The sequence below is a fragment of the Dermacentor variabilis genome, chromosome 2 (assembly GCF_050947875.1).
Source record: "Dermacentor variabilis isolate Ectoservices chromosome 2, ASM5094787v1, whole genome shotgun sequence".
In the NCBI taxonomy this organism is placed as follows: domain Eukaryota; kingdom Metazoa; phylum Arthropoda; class Arachnida; order Ixodida; family Ixodidae; genus Dermacentor; species Dermacentor variabilis.
This window is the reverse complement of record NC_134569.1, coordinates 42,884,424-42,905,039: the sequence shown is the minus strand read 5'-3', so window position 1 is coordinate 42,905,039 and position 20,616 is coordinate 42,884,424. Positions and strand designations below refer to the sequence as shown.

Genomic DNA, 20,616 nt, shown 5'->3' with positions numbered 1-20,616 from the left:
ACAAATGCTATGGAGTGGCTACCGCTGGTCACACACGTACACAGAAACCTGATTTGCAGCATGCATGGTGCACGGAACAGCAACAATAAGCGGGGGAGCGAATGCTCACGGCAGCGTTCTACGGTACGCTGACGTTCAAGTGCCCCAACCGGGCTCTTCTGGAAACTTGAGTTATACAGTGGAAGTCGTAAGGGGAAGCTTGTACAGTGTTGTACAGCAAAATTTTTTTTAGAGAATCTAGTAACAGTGGAGCTTGAAGCGAACGGAATGTGAGGTCATGGTGTGAAGAGACAAGGACCGGGATAATGTAACGATTATACTCCAATGTCATTCCTTTTCGCGCTTCGTCAGTAGTCAGAGCGCCCCTCCGCCTACGTTGTCAATGGGATCAGCCGGCAGTGAACGGTGGATGTTGAGTGGCATAGAATCAAAAGGGAGGAATCGTTACATTATACCAGTCAAGTTACCCTCCCGGATGCACAGGCTGTCTTCCTCTGCCTCTGGACATTGCCAAATTCTGCCATATTATTGAATTCGCCATCGTGCCAGCTCTGATTGGTCCAGAGGGCTGTTGGGCCCCTATGAGTGGCTCCAAATGCCGCCATTACAAAATCTGACAACATGGCGGAATTTGACGACGTCCGGCATAACACCCCGGCAACACCAAGCGGCATTCCTCTCCCGCCTTCTCGCATACCGGAGCCTATAGCGCCCATGTGAGGTTTCAGTGCGCGCTGTTATCGTCGTCGAAATTAGGCGGGTATGCGTACCACACGTCCCTTGAACAGGTAACCGCGCGGAATAGGTAAGGTTTATCGCGCATCAGAAAATGAATGCACCGATGCCAGACGGAAATAACCCCGAAAATATGCCAGAGATGCTTCATTGCTTTGCTTTACCGCTACTTCCTGGCTAGCGTCGACTGCCAAACGCACATGCGTAGTTCGCATTTAGTTGCAACGGGAGCAGTACAGGAAAGATCATGCAGATTTGCATGCGAGGAAGGCAGATGCCCAGCAGAGCAAAGCTAAAATGACATACACCGAACGTCGCCTCAACAAAAGCTAATGTGTGGCTTCCCCAAAGTGTACAACCAGCAGGGACGATCCTGTGACGATTAATTTCGGCTCTATCGCCTTCGGCGTGCGCCGACTGATGAAAATCACATGAAGCGCACGTGGCGAAAGAAGTATGCGAGCTAGTGCACGTATAGCGCCAGTGTTATTCGTATTCGTAGACATTACGCAGATGTCACTAAAAGTGATTGTTACAGAACACACCCGACAGTTGCTTGATTTCAGCCCGAAATTCAGTGCTATAGAGGTTACACTAGCGACAAGGGCAGCAGGTGTGCGTGCGTGCGTGCATATGTGTGTGTGTGCGTGTGTGCGTGCGTGCGCGCGCGCGTTTGTGTGTGTGTGTGTGTGTGTGTGTGTGTGTGTGTGTGTGTGTGTGTGTGTGTGTGTGTGTGTGTGTGTGTGTGTGTGTGTGTGTGTGTGTGTGTGTGTGTGTGTGTGTGTGTGTGTGTGTGTGTGTGTGTGTGTGTGTGTTATGTATGATGTGCAATCTTGTGGGCCTGCCCAGTCAGAATTAAATGTTTCGAAAGTAGAACGAGGGGTTTTTCCGTATTACACGTCTACCTGGCCTTAAGAATCATAAGAATCAGCGGAAACCTTCGGTCAGGAAAGGTTCCCTACGGCTTAGAAATAAATCGCAGCGCTCGAAAACAAAAAGACAAAAACATATCTGCAGATATTTCGTGACCTGCTTTCGCATCACATGGGAAAATTCAACACAGAAATTCCCCGTGCTTAGAACTCTGCCAGCGCTGCAAGTGTCGACGGCAGAACGTCGTAAAATAGCCGCGCGCAGAACAATAACGACGGTTCATAGTAGCTCGGATATCGGAGGCAGAGCGTTTCGGGAAGTATAGAGTCCACAAAAGAAAGGAAGAGCATAGTAAATGACGCAGAAAGCACAGGGTTAAAGAAAAGACAGGCCGTCAAGCTTCCACACGAAGAGTCCCGAAGACAAGAGAAAGGGAAAATGCGCACGCGAAAGAACGCCGCGTGAGCATGCAGACGTCCGTCTACTTCGTCCCAGCGACGGGGCACCCCCTTCCTGATGTACGGTCGAGGCAGGGGGGAGGAGGAGTAAAATGGGATCTGCGCGTCTTGCATTGTTGCGTCCTGCCACGGCGCGATGCGATCACAATGCAACGGCGGCGGCACGCAGCAGGCAGGAAGGCGGCGTGCCGGTCAAAGTGGGTCGCCTGCCGAGCGCGCACCTACCTCGATGTGCGGCACAGTCACAGTGATTTGGTTCTTCTCCCCCACTTCGACGTTGGCAGACTTGGACGTATCTACAGATGCCGGCTTGAAGTCGTCTGCAGAAAAGAAGTAAAGAGTACGGGTTGGCCACACGCTCACTCACACACACGTCACGCCTCCCCTCCCTCCCCGTCTCCTATCAGTCAACTGCGGTTAGACAGAGGAGACAGGCAGACGGGAGAAACCGGCAAGCCGAACAACCGTTAGCCGGCATCGGAAAAACGACGGAGAGGCCTTTCTGATCAAAGGAACATCCGCGTCATTCGATATCTTCACGTGACCAGTTGGCACTCTCGACAACCTTACTAAAACAGTGGTAGACACATTAAAGCGAAATCACGCGCCTCCATTCATTTCGCCCCGTCGCACTACTACTAGCTACGCTCTGAAAGTAAAGCGAAAATCCCGTCCCTCGTTTTTCTTGCTGACGCACGAAGCACCCATGTCTTTCCATTGGATTCTGCCAAAACGCTTCCGGCAATGGTGCCGGCGCGTAGACGCGTGTTGGCGTGAAGCTGACGCGCTCATGTGCTTGCGACACACGGCGCTCGAAGACTATAGGGCTTGGTAAAGCAAGCTCATCTGCATACAATAAGTAAATTCGACATGATCGATGAGCTTTAATGATTGCATCTGGTATATGCTCGTCTTCACCGTGCGCATGTCTGACAACCTCGCGGAATGTATAATTCTGACGCGATGTTTTTAATAAACACCAGTGGTAGGTAACCCTATTGAAAATCCCAGCATTGCCCATCATGAATTTTATGCTGGGCATGATGTAAAATGTGCTGGGCATGATGGAAAACTTGGTGGTGATGGTGGAATTCATCGTGGGTATAATGGGTGGATGGTGGGTACAGTGGTAGATGGTGGGATGTATTGGTGGGATACATAACTGGGTGACTTGTCTCAATGGTGGGCGGGCTGGGTGAATGGTGGGTGTAGTGGGTGGATGGTGGGATGACTACTGGGTGACCTGTGTAAATGGTGGGTGAATGCTGGGCGTGCTGGGAGGATGGTGGGTACATACTGGGTGAACTGTGGGAATGGTGGGTGAATGATGGATGTGCTGGGTGAATACTGCATGTACGTACTGGGTCAAATGTAAATGGTGGGTAAATGGTGTGCATGCTGGGTGAATGGTGGGTGTACTCGGTGGTTCGTGAAACACATAGTGAAGAAAAATTTTGCTTTATAGTACGATTTCTACAGCTTGATTGCTATGATATTTCAACCCCACTAGAGGCATTTTACTGTCAAGCAGGAACAGGACACTTATTGAAGAAGGCAAAGAAGACAAAATCAGTCACAATGTGACGTCATGTCCCACTTTAAAAACACAACCTGATCAATATTTAATTTAAAATTGAGAGACCTCTTTAAGGAAAATGTAAATTTCTTAGTACAAAAAAAGTATAAAAAAATATTTTCTCAACCGGGATTCGAACTTCGGACCTAAGGATCACGAGCCTAGCATCTTACCACTGCACCACGGCGCTGTTATCTCTCAGCGTACATTTTGGCTGTGTCAACAGTAAAAACCACTGTCTCTGTTGCTGTTTACATTTGTATTTTAAAGGCCAAGATGTGGGTTCCCTCCACCGCGTCAGCTGCCGCATCTCTAGAAGAGCACAAGTGTTGTTACCATCGACAGGTAGTACATCGTGGAGTGATAGAACATCGATTTTGCTGTACGATATGCATATTGAATAAGAAATTCAGAAGTAGACAACGGCGACCGGGGACATTGTTAGGGTTGTTACTGCTAATTTCGACAGTTGTCTCTCGCTCTTTACACTTTTGAGCGCGCACATAATTCGTGTGCTCAACGCAAAATAGCTACATAAACACTCGTGGATGAGTCTTCATTCTGACTGCATACTGGCTTCTCACGGCAGCGCTGTACCAGATTAATGAGACCCGAGTGAGACAAGTTTTCACGCAACTTTGTGGAACAACCGAAAACTTCTTTTCCGCTTCGCATAAGCTTCTGCAATAATTCTGGGAAATTAACTAATGTGACAGTGTAACCGCACCTGTAAGTCCACAGGCTTGTGTGCCACATCTTACCAAATAAAACAAAACGGATACGCAGCCATTCCCGCAGATGGTATGATTTTGATCAGTGGCCGATTTTGAGGAGGCGGGTAGGTGCCGCGTCGTCACGGCACAATTATAACAATTGGCCACGTCGACTTTAATACCGGTGTCGGTGCTATCAGCATTGGCGGCTTGAGAGAAGCACGGTTGAATACCGCGCAAGAGAAAAGTACAGTGCACACCACCGATGCGAAACTGACAAACAATTTTAAAGGGCAGCGACGGAAAGCGCTTCTGTTGCGACTTCAGAACTCTTGGCCGTCGCGACCGGATGTTTCTGTTGCGACGTCAGAATTGCTGTCGTAATGTCAGAGTCGCTGTCATGATAGAAAGTTGTTGTTCCGACTTCAGAACTCTTGTTGTCGCGACAGAACGTTTCTGTTGCGACTTCAGAGATCTTGGTCTTCGCGACAGAATGCTTCTGTTGCGACATCAGAATTTCTGTCGTAACGTCAGGAATGTCTGTCAACTACGGAAACGTGAGGAACTTCTGTCGTACAACAGAAATTTCTCTAGTTGCGACATGAATTCCTGCTGTCTTCTTCAACTGGGGTACCTTGTGGATTCTATCGCAGACGCAAGTAAATCACAAAGCTAATGAAGAAACACTGAATAAAACCGTGCATAAGCAGCCGCGTCTATTCGCTGGAATGCACGGTAGCACTTGGCTGCGAACATATTGTACACCGCCGCACATTTCTGGCACCACCACATAGGACACATTCACGCGGCAGAGACATGCGGTTTTTTCCAGGAATATTCGTGCGCCGCACGATAAATACAGAAGGCATGCACGACAGGAGCGCAATACGCACACATTCACCACACCAAAACGAAAGCAATGCAGATGACACGGGTGTAACCCGCGCCACACGAGCGATTAATTCTCGTAGATTTGATGCTTTCTGACTGAATAAGTTACAACGCGCACGGAAACATCGCACACTGGACGTGTACCTCCGAGATCATGTCAACAATTTCTATTGCTACAGTAGAGGGTGACGAAAGCAACAAGTCGTTTAAAACGAAGTGACGGCGCAGGTTGCACGGGCAGTAGCGCAAGGCGTCGTGGGTGGGCATGGATGGGCTTCAAAACTGCTGAAAGTAGGCGGCAAACTTTCCGGAAGGGAGCAATGGGAGACTTGGCTCGCCAGCCTCGACCAGGCACGGCGGACCGCACAAGCCAGAGGAGTTCTGGGCTAGGGGCTCCACCCCCTCACTTTCCACACTTTTTTTTTCTTGTTTACTAAACCTTTTTATATATATTTCTTCAAATTACAGCCCAGAGAAGGCTTCCTAAGAATGGCATACGCGAATCTCGAAGGCCATCTTTTTACTGCCCGCATGCGACGGAAGCTCCTGGAAATCGAAAACACGTCATAGAATTTCTTTCTGCGCTAAAGTATAGCGAATAATATAAACTGTGCGATGGTTGTTTATGTATTGCAACATCTATATGCAGTTGGGCGCAACAAGGCACAAAGCGAGTGTGTGCTGGTTAATATTTTAGTCATAGCGGAGGCCAACCAAACTCCCAATTTCACAGGTGGCGCCACCCACCACCCCGTTTCAAAGTGGTTGCTCGTAGTATCCATCCACCAATCTTGTTCTCTTGTTTACATGTGCTGTCGGTCGTACGAGTTGCTACGATGTGTTTGTTTGATCGTGTTTTTGCGTTTGCTGTAATGAATTGTGACATAGTTCGCGTGCACAAAAGTGCCAGAAGATAGCTTGTGTCTCGCTGCAAACTCGCGGTATGCGTCGTGCGCCAGGCAAACGTGGACCAACGATTTTCATGCCATGGAGTGCGTTCCCTTTGTCCGTGGTGGTTGTGGAGAGTTCGGTGGGCGCCGCAAAGAAATGATGCGCATTATTAGCGTTCCGCAGGTCGTCCACTACGCAACTGCATGTATGCTGGAATAACTTTGCAGCTCCGGCAACTTGGAGGGCGCTTTTCGACCACATCGTACCATTTAAAAGGTGAGTACACGCATGCTGTGCTTGCTTCTCGTGTGTGCCTAGAGTGCCTTGCGAGCGTAAGAAATCGAACTCCCGCGACGACATTGACTGTGCCGATGCTTGCTGATCGTTGGTTGACATAATTTGCTTGCGCAAGTTTATTGGCTTAATGCTAAATTGAAAGTCTTGGTGAGCGCTTCCTTCCGGTGAGAGGGATTAGGTTCGGCAACAGTCCTCATTTGCGCGAGCTGCCACTTTTCTGCTAAAGTTGGATAATAAAGACTCATCTGCCTCTTTACCTATTCTTACTGCAATGACGTTTCCTCTCTTACTTATGCTTCGAGGTTGAAAATAATGTCTGTTTACGCGGTTGTTGGTTTGTGAGCAGTTATTGGGAAAAAGTATAAACACCATGCAAGTGATCTTGCGCGCGACAGCGACGCGATGTAGATGGTTGTCGCGCTCGCTCGTTCCCTACAAGTCGTACCCCATGCGAGCGGTCTTGCGCGCTACAGAGACGCGATGTAGATGGGTGTCGCGCTAGCTCGTTCCGTACAAGTCGTACCCTATGCGAGCGACGACATTGAGAGCCGTCTCCCCGGTGTTGCCGGTATGAGGGCAGCAAATACGCGTCAAAAGTGTGATTTATTAATTTAGTTTGCTGTGTTTTACTCAAAGGAGCAGCGTAAAACATTTCTTTAAAGTCTTGCAGTAGGTTCTTAACCTTGCACGTATCAAAATAGTCGTTTGCTTGTTCCGTGCAACAAGCGGTAGTACTCGACTGATGTACAATTCCGGCTTCGCGCTATTGTCTGTTCGCTCATAGCACTTCTGGGCGACGAGCGACGAATTCTAGATTTCCAGAACCAGGCGACAAAGAACGAGCGATATGTTCGCGCGACGGCCCGTTTGCTCGCTCAAAGCCGTCGCGCACAAAATCTCCCTCATAGGGTTCGGGCAAAAAAATTTAAGCAATTACGGCTTGCTACTACTACAGCTTACGTTTTGAGACAAGGTGTTTTGACATAACTTTGACATAACTAGAGATGACAAGGGAAAGTTGCTTAACTGATAGAAAAAAAAATGAATTGTTACGCAAACAAACATTTGTTTGTAATGTACTGTAGCTGTAGGTCTTAAAAATTTTATTGTCATGAAAAGGTCCCTATTATCACAATATTCATCAGTAACTTTGACCTTGTGCTCTGTTCCCACCCTGCAGTGGTGCAAACATTGTTTTTGTGACTTTTTCTGTGCTCCTTGCATGTGTTCACAATGACTTCTTTAAAGTGCCACTGCTATAAGTTAACACAGAACCTATCTTGCAGGGGCAAGGCCGTGACCAACAACAGTGTCCAAGTCAGGGAGGAGCTATGGCTGCAGCAGCACTGTGTGTAATCGGATGGTCTGGTCAGGTATGACTGAAGTGTATGTGTTTGCAAAAGTAGGATCTCGGTATCATTCGTCAATAAGTTTATGGACATATTACTCAGCAGTGCTTACTAAATGGGCTAAATATCTGCTCAACTTTATTCAACTTGCTGCTTATTTGTGTCTGTAGACATTATGTACACATTACCTTGTTCACTTTAAAACTAGACCTAACATGTCTTGAGGTTTATTTTTTCTTGCATCAATCACTTGGCTGCACGTTACATTTTATTTTGCTTAGTACACATTATATCTACCTCTTGTTATTTTGTTTTATTGATTTGAAACTTTCCTGTGTTACACCTTTTATATCCACTTTTTTTTTCGTTTAGGCTACACGCTTGTGCAGTTTCTGCACACGTAAGGATTAAAAGTGTAATGGGCCAAATATGTCACAGGTCTAAGCATGCAGCATGCTTACCATTGTTTAACATTGGTATTACAATTATTGTGAGGTTTACTTGCACGAACAAGACTAATTGAAAAAAGTTGGACAAGACAGTGCACTAGACTTCAACTTACAAGCTTTATTCAGAAAACACGCAATGAGGCCCCACCTTATGCTCAAAAATATCTGCAGAAATATGCATAAATAAATGTTCCACATGGGAGGAAACCAAATGCGCAACAAAGCCAATACTGCCCACAACAAACCATTAAAAAGCATTCAGCAGGTTCTTCTCAAGGTACAACAAACACTCCTTTATCAGTGAGTTCCAGTGAAGGAGTGCTTACACATTCATCATCAGCCTTTGAAATGCCAAACACCAAATATTTCCTTATCTAACTGCCTGCCAAACCGTCTGAGCACTTGCTTGTTTTGAAAACACAGGTAGCATTTACGAGCACATCTTCAGCAGTGGTCAGCCAAATGGGCAGTGCCTGCTAGAGTGTTTACAGCGTTCCGGTGCTCCCTAAGCCTCTCATTCAAGAACCTGCCCTTTTGTCCAATACAGCACTTTCTACAGGGAAGTGAAATCTTGTATACCACCCCCACATTGCAGTTAAAAAAGTGGGTGACATGCTCCTTAGTGCATGTACCCTGATTTCCGGCGTTGCTTACCAACTTGCACATTCTTGCGAGCTCTAGTGGCGCTGAAGAAAACACCTACACTGCACTGGTTTGCCACATTGTTTAGGTGGTGGGACACCCCATGTACAGATGGCACAGCCACAGGGCGCCCACTGGCACGTGCGTTATTGCACCGAGCAGCTGCCAGATCTGTTTTTACCTCTTTAATGAGGCTCCCAGTAGTTGACACCAAGGTGTTAACGAGATACCCGGCCCTACATAAATGGCTCGCTTGTTGCTGAGCGCTGCAGGAAACCTGGTGCACAAGATTTAACCAGAACAGCTCTCGGGCAGCTAGGAGCTATGCATCCTTTAACATGGAGTATGCCAAACGGTAGTCGAGCAAGGGCTTCGTTTTTCTACGAGAGTATATATAATAAGGAAAGTATGATTTAAAATTATACGAATATCGAATGATTGCAGGTGATCATCTTCTGGCAACTCATGTGTGAACTTGAGTCCTACTGAACACCCACAATGTTTTTAACAGCAAAGCCAGCACAAGAAAGTCATTAGCACTACCACATTGCCCACTGGACGTGCAGTAACGCATGTCCCAGTGGTAGCCGTGCAGCTCTGCCATACATACACAGGGTGTCCCACCGCCTAGAAGAAAGGTGGCGAACAAGTTTGGTGTAGGCATTTTTTCAGCACCGCTAATGCTCACAAGAATATGCAAGTTGGTAAACATTGCCAGGCGTCAACGTACATGCACTAAGGAGCATGTCACCTGCTTTGTTAACTGAAATGTAGTGGTGGTATGCTACATTGCACTTCCCTGTGGAAAGTGGTATATTGAACAAACAGGTGCCTGAATGAGTGGCTTGGGGAGTACCGGAATGCTGTAAATGCTCTCACAGGCGCTGGCTACTTGGCTGATCACTGTTAAAGTATTCATAAGTGCTCCCCATGTTTTCATAGCACACAAGTGCTCAGTCAGTTTGCCAGGCAGTTATATAGGGAAATGTTTGATGTGTTTTGCATTTCGAAAGCTGCTGATGAATGCATAAGCACTCCATCACTGGTACCAGCTAATAAATAAGTGTTGTGTCTTCAGAAAAATCTGGTGAATGCTTTGTAATGGCTTCTTGTGGATGCTTATCAGCTTCTATGTGCATTTCGTTATCCCCTATGTGGCACATTCGTTTATACATCTGTCTCCACATTAACTGAGCATGCGGTGGCCTGTTTGCATGTTTCTTCTGAATAAAGCTTGTCAGTTGAAGTCTACCGCTTTGGCTAGTCCGACCTTTATTCCGTACGCCTTGTTTGTGCTAGTAACTATGTCACAGGAGCTGTGTCAACGCCAACTAGCCCAACCTTCTCCATTTTTTCACAATTATTTCTCAAGTTCCCAGAACAATAGACACGAGCTTGAATTTCTTTAAATGGTAAATGAAGGCCAGTATTCACTGTGCTGTAAGTACTACAGCAGTGAAGAGTTTTCTAGTAAGCTTGCTTTCTTTCTCTACATTTATTTATATTCTTCTTAAGCTATACCCATTCATGCAAGTAGGCATTGTGGCAGAGTCTGTGTCCAGTTGCATCGTTTTCGACTTTGTCTATACTGCATAGACCACATAGTTGGTACATAGTTCAGTCTATTGATGCACTATCATTAAATAAGCATGCAGTTTTGCACATGCAAGATTGCCTGCTCGCTATTGCTAAAGCATTTGCTGGTTATTGCTATGTTGCTCATCAAGTGAACTTGATTTCAACAGCACCACACAGAACATCTGCTTGGCAGTGGTGTAATTTTAATAGTGACTATCAGCCAACAAGCTCTAAGTCTACAGCGGTCCAGAAATAATTCTATTACTTTGGGTCTCTCCACATATTTGGTTAGCACAGTGGGCAGTTTTCTATTTATTCTGCTTGGTGCTGTTCACGTGAGAATATTTTCAACTAGCAAGTACAAAGTGTAATGCTGTCAAAAGCCTTTGATTACTGGGCAAATGAATTGAAAGCATGGTACGTAATCCAAAAAGTATTTTTCACAAAATACTAGTGTCAAGAACAAGCATCATATGCACTGCAACTCATGGTTTTATGTTGGTATGCAGGTATCTCAAGCTAAGGGTGCTTGTGCATGTATTTTCCACATATTAGCTAATGCTTTAGCTACATGAAACTGTCTATGTTCTGGCTGCTGAAGTCAAATTTGTGGTTGATGAACCTGCTTGTTTTTGCTGTGCACTTACATTTCTGTTGTTTCTTAAGGGTTGTAGCCATGTGACAACTGATGTATTGCAGCAATGTCAAAGGTAGCTTCCACCCATTATTGCTACAGTGTGCCAACAGACACCTGTCGCCGTATTGGTGCATTTTCTGAGAACCAGCCGTATCCTCTAGGTGAAATTTGTAGTGTCGTTTTGAGTTTGCAAGTCAGTTCATATAACTTGAGGACAAAATTTACACAGTGAAGGAAGGGAGACCATACAACATGACCAGTGATGACTGAATATTTTGATAGAAGGAATAAAAATAACACTGAATGTGTGCTTATATTGTGCACAAGTTCCTTCAGAAGGAAAATGTGAGTTGTAATACAAAGGCAAAAAATCACAATAAACAGTATTTGCGTAAAAAAAGGTGAATAGTCAGACTAATTTCTATCCCTTGTCATCTAGAAAGGACGCCTTTTTTCATGCATTCATAATGGGGGCTTGCTCACACGTCTTGTGGTATGCCTCTCTGATTTCTCTTGTCAGTTTTTCACCGTGGGTGGAAACAGATAAACTAATTTAATCTGGCCTAAAGCCCTATCGCGGCAATGCACGGCCAAGTCAGACGAGCATGCCGGTCTTCTCGGTAAAATGTGGTGATTTCTTTGGTACATATTTAGTTCCTGGCCTGTCAGCTTCCTAACATTGGAATGCAGTACACTGCCCCTAACACACACTAGACATATTTCGTGGTATGTTTAACCAAGCGTACCTCACTTGCCTGCTCGCTTTTCTCAGTTCACTTGTGGACTGTGCGGCATACCTGCCTACTTTATTTTTTCTCTCGAAATATGTGTGCATAGCATTCCACAAGCGCATTGAGAAAGGCGTCCAGGGAAAGGAGATTTGTATAAATTACCACTAAATATGTCTTGTGTCCGTCATTAGTAGTGTATTCTATGCCTCTGTTCATGTGTATGTTTGGTCAAATTCACAGGGTCGTCAACTCTTGGCACGAACACGACTCAGCGTGACCACGCCCCGCGGAGTGCCAGCGTGCATGGCGCAGGGGGGATGTGGAGCTTCGTGTCATCTGCTGAAGTGCGGGAGCACGCCATGCTTTAGCGGATGACACATGACATGAAGTCCCACCTCTAAGCCCCTGTGCGCCTGCGCCGCTTAGCTCCGTTGCACAGCCATGCAATGCGCGCTGGCAATCCGCGGAGTTCGGCCACTCTGCACCATCTTCGTACTAAGAATAGACGGTCTTGTACATGGGGCAGACTGGCCGCTGTATAAGCATGTGCCCAGGAGAGCACCATTATTCACTCAAGGGACAAGCATGCTCGTCCCACTTGACAATGCATTGACACAACTGGTGATGTACGCCAGATTTAGATTGTTCATCTCTTTTGTTTACTTAAGGCAACCGATTGATCAACAATATCACTGAGGCATACCATTTAAAAAAGAGGGACATCTGTCAGCCAGTGCTCATTATGATTGCATTACAAAGAGGAATACTCTCTAAATGACACGGAATAGGGATCACTCCGTGCTTATTTGTTCTATTTTTATGCAAGTACTGTTTATCATGATTTTGTACATTTGTATTGCAACTTGTGCCCTTTGTCTTAAAAGATCGCTTGTGCAGTGCAAGGGCACACGCAGTATAAATATTATCTTAAATTTTTGCACCAAAATTAATGTTGAATTGGTAGCTTTTGTGTCTTGTTGTCTTCTTTCTGTCCCTTGTATCACTCAAAAGGTAAACATTAACGTACACCAACTTTCTTAATTACTTGCCCGTCAGTGTTGATAAACATGAAATGTTGTTTTCAGCCAGAATATTTTTACCATTTCTCATTTCCGGTCAGCATAGTGCTAATCCTTTGGCTTTTTATAAAGCGTGCTAATATGTACTTCTGATTAATGCAAAAGTTAGTTCTAGTTGGTGGTAGCTGAACTTGGACATCATGACAAGTGCAAGGGCACACACACACACAAAGAGACACAGTCTGAACGGGCGCTAGACATCAACTGAAGGGCTTAATGACAAAAAACAGCAACGCACATATTGCGCAAAAACCTACAAAAAGATGTAGAAGGTGCAATTGTCCCTAAAGAGAATTCCGCTGCCGCTGTACTAGCGCTGTACTGTTACAACAAACATTTTAAACCTGGTCGCAGTAAAAGGAGCGTGCACACTGAGTTCTGAAGTTTGAAGTTGTGACGGAACTTGGCGCATTCGTCGCTGCAGTTTAGTCATGACGAAAATATAACTGCTGAGATGAGTGAGTGGTGCGAGTGGTTTTCAGAGCCCACAAGGGAATTCACTTGTTTTCAACCATGCAAGGGTAATCTTACTTTCAAGGCATGTCTCCAATGTTCTTTAGAACAAGGCCATGTAGTGTGTGATGGTGGTGGATTTTGGAGACTGGCGCGCGTAGGTCTCTATGTAACGTGCTGCACTGTTCTCCGTGTGACACTGCAATCGTGGAGGCCTTGACGTCACTCGTTCTTGCACTGTTCTCTGCATGGCGGTGCGCCTATTTGAATCAATTGTTTCGCTTTCTCTGTTAATTTCATTATTGCAAGGTTAGACTGTACGAAATATGAGTGTTTGCTGCCCTTAAAATGGGAAAATTTTATTAGTTTAATCCTTTACACAAAAATGAATTTCTTGGTGAGGTTGGGTTTAACCCCAGTTTTCTTTAAACTTGTTCGAGGGGCAGAAATAGGAAATTATAGAGTTGCATCAGAAATTGACGGATCTAATTAACCTATATCATATTGTTTTATACAAGTGCGTTTTAGTGTTAAGAATACTGCTCAGGAAAAAAACACTTCATATCTGTTGCAGGTACAGATTGGTGTGGGATTTGTGATGCCACTCAACAAGTGGCATTACATATTCAAGTCTGCTTCCGACGGAAAGTGCCCATTAGAGGTGGCATGGCACCTGTGGACACCAGTGCAAGCAGGTGAAAGCAGCCTGACTGGACAGGCCTGCCGGACAATGTGCCGCGCATCTTGGAAGCTTCCGGCAATACCGGAGAAAGTGGCTGCTTTGAAGAGTAAGTCAACAGTCACCTCATTTGAGAAACATAACTGCATATCTACAAGTTATCTGAATGAGTTAGCATTACATGATGTATACAGAGCGACAAGAAATGCCAAAGCAAGAATGAGGCAAGTGCCTATATATTACACCTTTTTCTTCTGCTGTATATGCACTGTGTCTCGACACACAATTTAAATGTCTCTGTGGGTATGAAAAACAGCACAAGATAATTTCGGGATATGGGTTTCCGGCGAAAAACGCCCACAAAGTTTCCCCCATAATCAGTTTCAATTAAAAACAATCAAGAAAGTCGGGTGGCTACACGAGCGGTTAATTTTGACAGGACCTTGATAGCTTGCATTCACCTGCTGCTCATTGTCTTAACAGAAGTGAACATTTAAGCACCTCATTGTCTTTGAAATTTCTAATGTAGACTTGGCATGCGTTATTGTAGCTTTTCACGCTGCAGCTTTCATTTCACTTTTTTGAAATAATGCTTCTCAAGAAAATTGGGTTCCGACACAGCTTGGCAAATTGTATGGTCTAAAAGAAGCTTTTTAAACTACTGCCGTCCAAAGTGTTGACTGTGGTCAACTGATGTGCTGCTTTACAATCTGCAGCATTCACAGCCATGCAATTTCAAAACACTATTCTGATTATTGGGATGTAAAAGTTATAAACAGGGATAAAGTGCCTCGGAAAGGGTGGCCAACGTTTCGTTAGGAGGACCTATCTTCTCAAAGGCTGCCTCGTCATCCTCGGCATGTTGGTTTTAAAGTGTTAGTAGAGTGACGTCACATGCAGTTGTCGGGAGTGGCTGGTTGTAAAGGGAGAGACTTGAAGGAGAATGAGCGCGGTCACCTGATGTCTGTAAGCATGATTCCTAAGACGTAGGAACAATAGTGGGAGTGGGAAGGCGGGGAGAAAAGGAGAAAAAAAAGAGACCAAGAGGGAAAGAAAGAACAAGAAAAGAAAAAGAAGGGCATAGGAAGGTGTTAGGGAAGCAAGAGGTTAGGGAGCATTCAGGGGTGTCTTTGGCAGCATGTTCTTGTGGCTTTAAAGGAGCCGGTGAGGCGGTCAGTGCTCGAGTAACAAAAACAACCCGAAAAGACATTAGTTGAAAGAATGACTTGAGTAGCATAGCAGCAATGCGTCGGATAATTTAGAAGGAGTTAAGATGGCAGCAAGGAGTCTGGAATGCAGTGCATAGGGTAGCTGGAAGGCAGCGGCACGGTCTTTCTAGGGACGTTAGTCCCAGTAGCTCAACGTAGGTGTCGTCACAGCGGTATGCAGAAGTGGCGATACCCTGTGTGGCTGAAGCACCGAAGAAGGTATCCTGGCGCCTGGGATTTTGGAATATGTTGGTGAGGGTGTTTCGAAAAAATAGAATAAAGAACAGACAAATATGGGGGTGAACTGAAATTGGAATAACAAATAAGAGGGTGGCATGAGCAAAAGCGGGCGGAAGCAGATGTACATGGGAAAACATATTTATGCGAACATATTTATGGGGATTCTACAGACTTCCTATTGCGCTGCACTGACAGGCCCCACACATACCTACGATACATAGACGACATATTCATAATATGGTGACATGGTCAAGACAGCCTAGATAAATATGTAGGATTTCTAAATTCTTTTCAGCCAACAATAAAATTCGCATCAAAATCTTCAGTGGAGCGCATAAACTTTCTGGACTAAACAATATACATTGACACTGGGACACTAATGACAATGCTGTATGGAAACCTTTTGACAAACAACAGTACCTAGAATATACAAGCCACCATCAAGCCACATTGCAAAGAAGGCATCTTTAAAGGCCAAGCACATGGCTACGTCACATGTGTGTTGAAAACCAAGACTACATAGATAGACTTGATCACCCTAAAGAAACCCTATCAAACGGGAACCACCCAAAGAGTGCCCTTCAGAAAGCCTGCACCGATGCAACGAAACTTGACTGAGCCGACGTGCTCAAGCCCCAACCTAGGATCACAAGAACAGCGCCTCTTCTTACTACTAAATTCTCACACTCCCAAACATGAACAACATCCTCAATAAATACTACCCAATTCTCACCAGCAACCAGAAACAAGATTTTTCCCGCTCTGCCCAGAGTAGTCTTGAGATGCAACACTATAATATTAAGGATATTCTTGTATGTGCCAAACTAAAAACAACAACGAAGTTAGGAACCAGTCCCTGTGGCCACCCGGGTGCTCTACATGCAAACATATTTAATCTACTACTACAGTAATAAGTATAGCATCAAATTACTCAAACAACGTAACTTCGAGTTTCATCTGCACATCAAGCAATGTAGTCTACTGTCTAGAATGTGCCACTTGTAGCAAATAATACATAGGTGAGACAGGACAAAAAAATCATAAAAGACTGAACGGTCACCGCGCAGATACAAAACAATTTACCTAAAGGAGTAGCCAGCCACTTCAATGAACATGTCATATGTGACAAAGCAAGGCTCTATAGACTACAAATTTCCGCTCACCTCGCTAGAGGAAATATCTGGAATCATACCTCATACACAAGTTTAAATGCCTACATCCAATGGGAATCAATTTAACACAGCAACTTAGAATCTTTAAAAACTTTAAAGCTGTAACTTAAATCGGAAAGCCTCATGTCATCAACCAAGGCGCAAAACACATTGTGCCACCAGCTAAACTTAATTCTTAACCTCACCTATTCCACCGTTTCTAATTTTTACCTGCTTACTACTCAATTTAATATATTCTTTCGTGTTTTAATGTTTATATCAACTGTATGACCCCTTTTCCCATGTACACCTGCCTGCGCCCGCTTTTGCTCATGTAACCCTCCTATTTGTTATTCCACTTTCAGTTCCCCCCTTTTGTCTGTTTTCTATCATATTTTTTGAACACCCTCACCACCACAATCCAAAATCCCAGATGCCAGGATACGTTTTTCTGCGCATCAGTCACACAGGGTATCACCAGCTCTATATACCACTGTGACGACACCTGCGTTGAGCTACTGAGGCTGACATCCCTAAAACACCATGCCTCTGCCTGCCAGCTACCACATACATTGCATCCCAGACTCCTTGTCGCCATCTTAATTTCTTCAACATTACCCGACGCGTTTCTGCTACGCTACTCAAGTCATTCTTTCAACTGATATCTTTTGGGGTCTTTTTTGTTACTCGCACACTGACCGCCTGACCAGTTCTTCTAAAACGGCAGAAAGATGCCGCCAATGACACTCCTGAATGCTCCCTAACCCCTCACTTCCTTAACACGCTCCCATGCCCTTCTTTTTCTTGTCTTTCTTTTTTTGCCTCTTGGCATCTCTTTTTTTCTCCTTTTCTTTTGTTTCTTTTCTCGCCGCCTTCCTATTCTCACGGTCTTGTGCCCTCGTCTTAGGAACCATGCTTACAGACGTCAGACGACAGCGCTCATTCTCTTTAAAGTCTCTCCCTTTACAACCAGCTGCCACTGACAACAACTGCACGTGATGTCACCCTACTAGTCCTTTAAAACTAACATGGCAAGGCTGACCAGGCCACTTTTGACGAAGATAGCTCAAAAGTTGGTCAGCCTTTCTGAGGCACCTCATCCATGTTTATAACCTTCAAACCACTGTGTGCTATTCCATCTGTCAGCCGCTTTCTTGATTTTAGATGTTCTGATTATTGAAGCTTGTAAGACATGGCCTATCAGCACTTTCGGCATACTTTCAGTGATCTCATTTTATTTAAGCATAAGAATGAGGAAAGAACTGCTACACAAAGAAAGCACCTCGAACATTAGTCGCATGTACGCTCTGATCTGCATAGCTGATCTTGTTCTACGCAAAGCATCCTAAAATTTTCATGCCTCTTGTCGGTGCCAAGAAAAGCAAGGTGCTGGGCATCATGCGGAATTCCAGTGCTTTCCGCCAGCCTGGATTAGAAAGGACTGTATAGTGTGGCTGTAACTGGCATTCTTCTGCCAAGATTCAATTGTTTTATGGATCAAAGTACCAGGTACTCTTGTAGTCGCATCAACACTCAGCCGAAGATTTCATTTCCTACATAAATATGTTTTTTTTAAACAGACGAGCATGAAAGATTGCTCTGTATTACGTTAAGATGCTTCTTTGGGCTTTTTTTACATTGAAGATGTAGGTTACCTTAGCAAAGTAGCAATATGGAGATTGAAAAGTAGAAAAAAAATGGCAGATGCCATGCACTGTGAGAATCGATGTACACGAAGCACACATTGTTTGCTTTGATTGACAATAATTAACGGTGATGTTAGTGGCAAGTTTGTAATTTTTTCAGTGTTTAGTCCAATACGAAAGTGGCGAGTTGATGTTAAGCATTACCTTGCATGCACCACTTCTGTTTGTCTGCATAGCCCACAGAACACACAGGGAGATGTGTTTGCTTGAGGCGTTGTTGCGAGTCATTGTTCATAATCTCTGAGAAGGAATGGAGCGTTGTCATTGCCTCACATGGCGCACCGCATCATGGCAGAAATATTAAACTTTAATTGAATTATGAGGCTGTGCATACTTCAATTAGCTATTGTAATTGTATGTATACAATGTATACATAAATTCGCGGTCTGCACTACATTTCGCTGCGTAGCGAAGACGCTCCTGTTCTGTGTGACACTTCTTTCAAGTCTGGGTGTCCTCGACGTCGAGTGCACGCCTTGCTGGCGCGTGTTAATGGGCTCCTTCTACATACATGGCCAACACACTGTTGAGATTCCAGCTCAAAGCGCTCTCTTCAGACAAAGGACGATTCTAATGTTTACACTATCACAGCCCAGCAGCTGCATTTTTCTCGCATAGAAATTAAAACCAGCACAGCACGCGCAATACACACTAACGGTGAAATGCTGGGGCAGCAGCGCCAGTCAGGATGTGCAGAGGTGAGCGCCATCTAGTAATGTTGCAAGAAATCCAACGGCACGCATGACAAGACCATAGCAGCTGCAGCGCCCGTAATGTTGGGAGAAGAGGCAAAAAAAGCTTCACTTTAAAACATTAGTTGCCATCATTTGCAGCTAAATAAAGCTTGCAAGCCAGCCATTATACAGCTTTTACATGAAATCTTTTATGCCTATATGGCAAATGCTAAAGTTACGACTTCCTCACCAACTGCACGAGCAACAAGTAAAGCTAACAAATGACAGAATGGACAAATCAGACAGCTTGCACCTTGCAGCTCCCCTGCATGCGTTAGAGACAGTGTAGCCAAATTGTGGCTCTCTGAATTTGACAGGTATTTGGGTGGTTGAAGAGCAGACAAATTATGCAAAATCAGAAGCCAAATATCCACCCCATAAGGCTTTGAGTACAGCTCCCATGTGTCTAAATTTTGCAGTTAAGCCAACCTCCAGATGAGAAGAGGCGTGGCTTTGGCAAAAAACATACAAAAATCCCATGTGAATCTGCAAAACAATGTGATGCATGTGTACGTATTCTGACTGCAAATAAACCTGATCTGGCTTTGCGCATTGGGTAGCATGTTTGTGTGTAACATTTGCTGCATTTTGTTATCTGAAACTTTTTTTGAAGTGATAAGAGCAGATTTCCTTCATTCACTTATTGCTAGAAATCATTGGAAAAACAATTTAATTATATATTTATTGCACTCTCCTTTTAGACTGCCTGGCGAAATACATAAGTGACCATCCAATGATGCCACCTGCACCACATCCGGAGAACCACCTTGCTTCCCTGCGAAAGCACCTTTGGAGCTCTCTTTTACACAAGCAGGACGCCAGAGCAAGCGAGTGGAAAAGTAAATACAGTACAAGTCCAGTGATGCTTTTTCAATAAAGTGTGATGATATGCTACGTAGTATGGTGCTTTACATATTGATTTGTTATGGCATGAAAATAGCCGCATCTTGGCAACATGTATATACAGACTGTACACTTCACAAGACTCAACATCACATAAAGATAACCCGTCATGAGCTTCCGAATGGCAATGGCTGCTCCTTCAATTCATCACACAACTTGCCTTTGACGTGCTGCGCCCACGATGATATCCAACCCAGTGCCCACCGTGCCACCCGTCACCCACCGTGCCGCCCAGCACCCACTGTGCCCAGCAACCACCATGCTGCCCAGCACCCGCCGTGCCCAGCAACCACCATGCCGCCCAGCACCCACCGTGCCACCCGTCACCCACCATGTCACCCACTACCATAATCCACCATGATGATGGATGATGGATTCCACTATGCCCAGCATCGGGCAAATTTTCAATAGGGAAGCACTTGTCCTCTTTCTTTTCTCATCCATGTTACTTTTGTGCACGTTTCTACCGTCTCAAGCTCATAAAGCTAGGCAAGCTATGTTATACATCTACACAATAATAATTAATAGCTGGCATGGGAAATACTGCTGAGAGAGTAAATGCCGTTTTCCATTCACCATAGACAAATGTGTCGGGCGACGACCGTTCGCTAGACAGTTAAGGTACGCATTAACGGCTTTCTCC

At 45.0% G+C, this 20,616-nt stretch overlaps 2 protein-coding genes across 3 annotated transcripts in view; one reads left to right on the top strand and one right to left on the bottom strand.

Annotated features, from left to right (window-relative positions):
- LOC142571708 (uncharacterized) overlaps positions 1 to 20,616 on the bottom strand; it is a 163,134-nt gene that overhangs the window by 39,813 nt on the left and 102,705 nt on the right. For both annotated transcript variants that reach the window (XM_075680251.1, XM_075680252.1), the window contains exon 2: positions 2,292 to 2,386. In XM_075680251.1, the coding sequence (XP_075536366.1) occupies positions 2,292 to 2,386 (95 nt within the window). The remainder of the gene's footprint in view (positions 1 to 2,291; positions 2,387 to 20,616) is intronic.
- On the top strand, positions 6,043 to 19,968 carry LOC142571709 (uncharacterized). Its single transcript, XM_075680253.1, has 4 exons — positions 6,043 to 6,413; positions 7,721 to 7,807; positions 13,927 to 14,140; positions 19,772 to 19,968. Exons 2-4 carry the CDS (start codon positions 7,766 to 7,768, stop codon positions 19,945 to 19,947), a joined length of 432 nt encoding a protein of 143 aa, XP_075536368.1. The 5' UTR covers positions 6,043 to 6,413; positions 7,721 to 7,765; the 3' UTR covers positions 19,948 to 19,968.

Excerpts from the sequence above, each read along its gene's own strand:
- LOC142571709 (XM_075680253.1), top strand. The coding sequence starts at position 7,766 with ATGGCTGCAGCAGCACTGTGTGTAATCGGATGGTCTGGTCAG. Across the intron at positions 7,808-13,926 it reads TAATCGGATGGTCTGGTCAG|GTACAGATTGGTGTGGGATT; the intron begins GTATGACTGAAG and ends TATCTGTTGCAG. Across the intron at positions 14,141-19,771 it reads GAAAGTGGCTGCTTTGAAGA|ACTGCCTGGCGAAATACATA; the intron begins GTAAGTCAACAG and ends CTCTCCTTTTAG.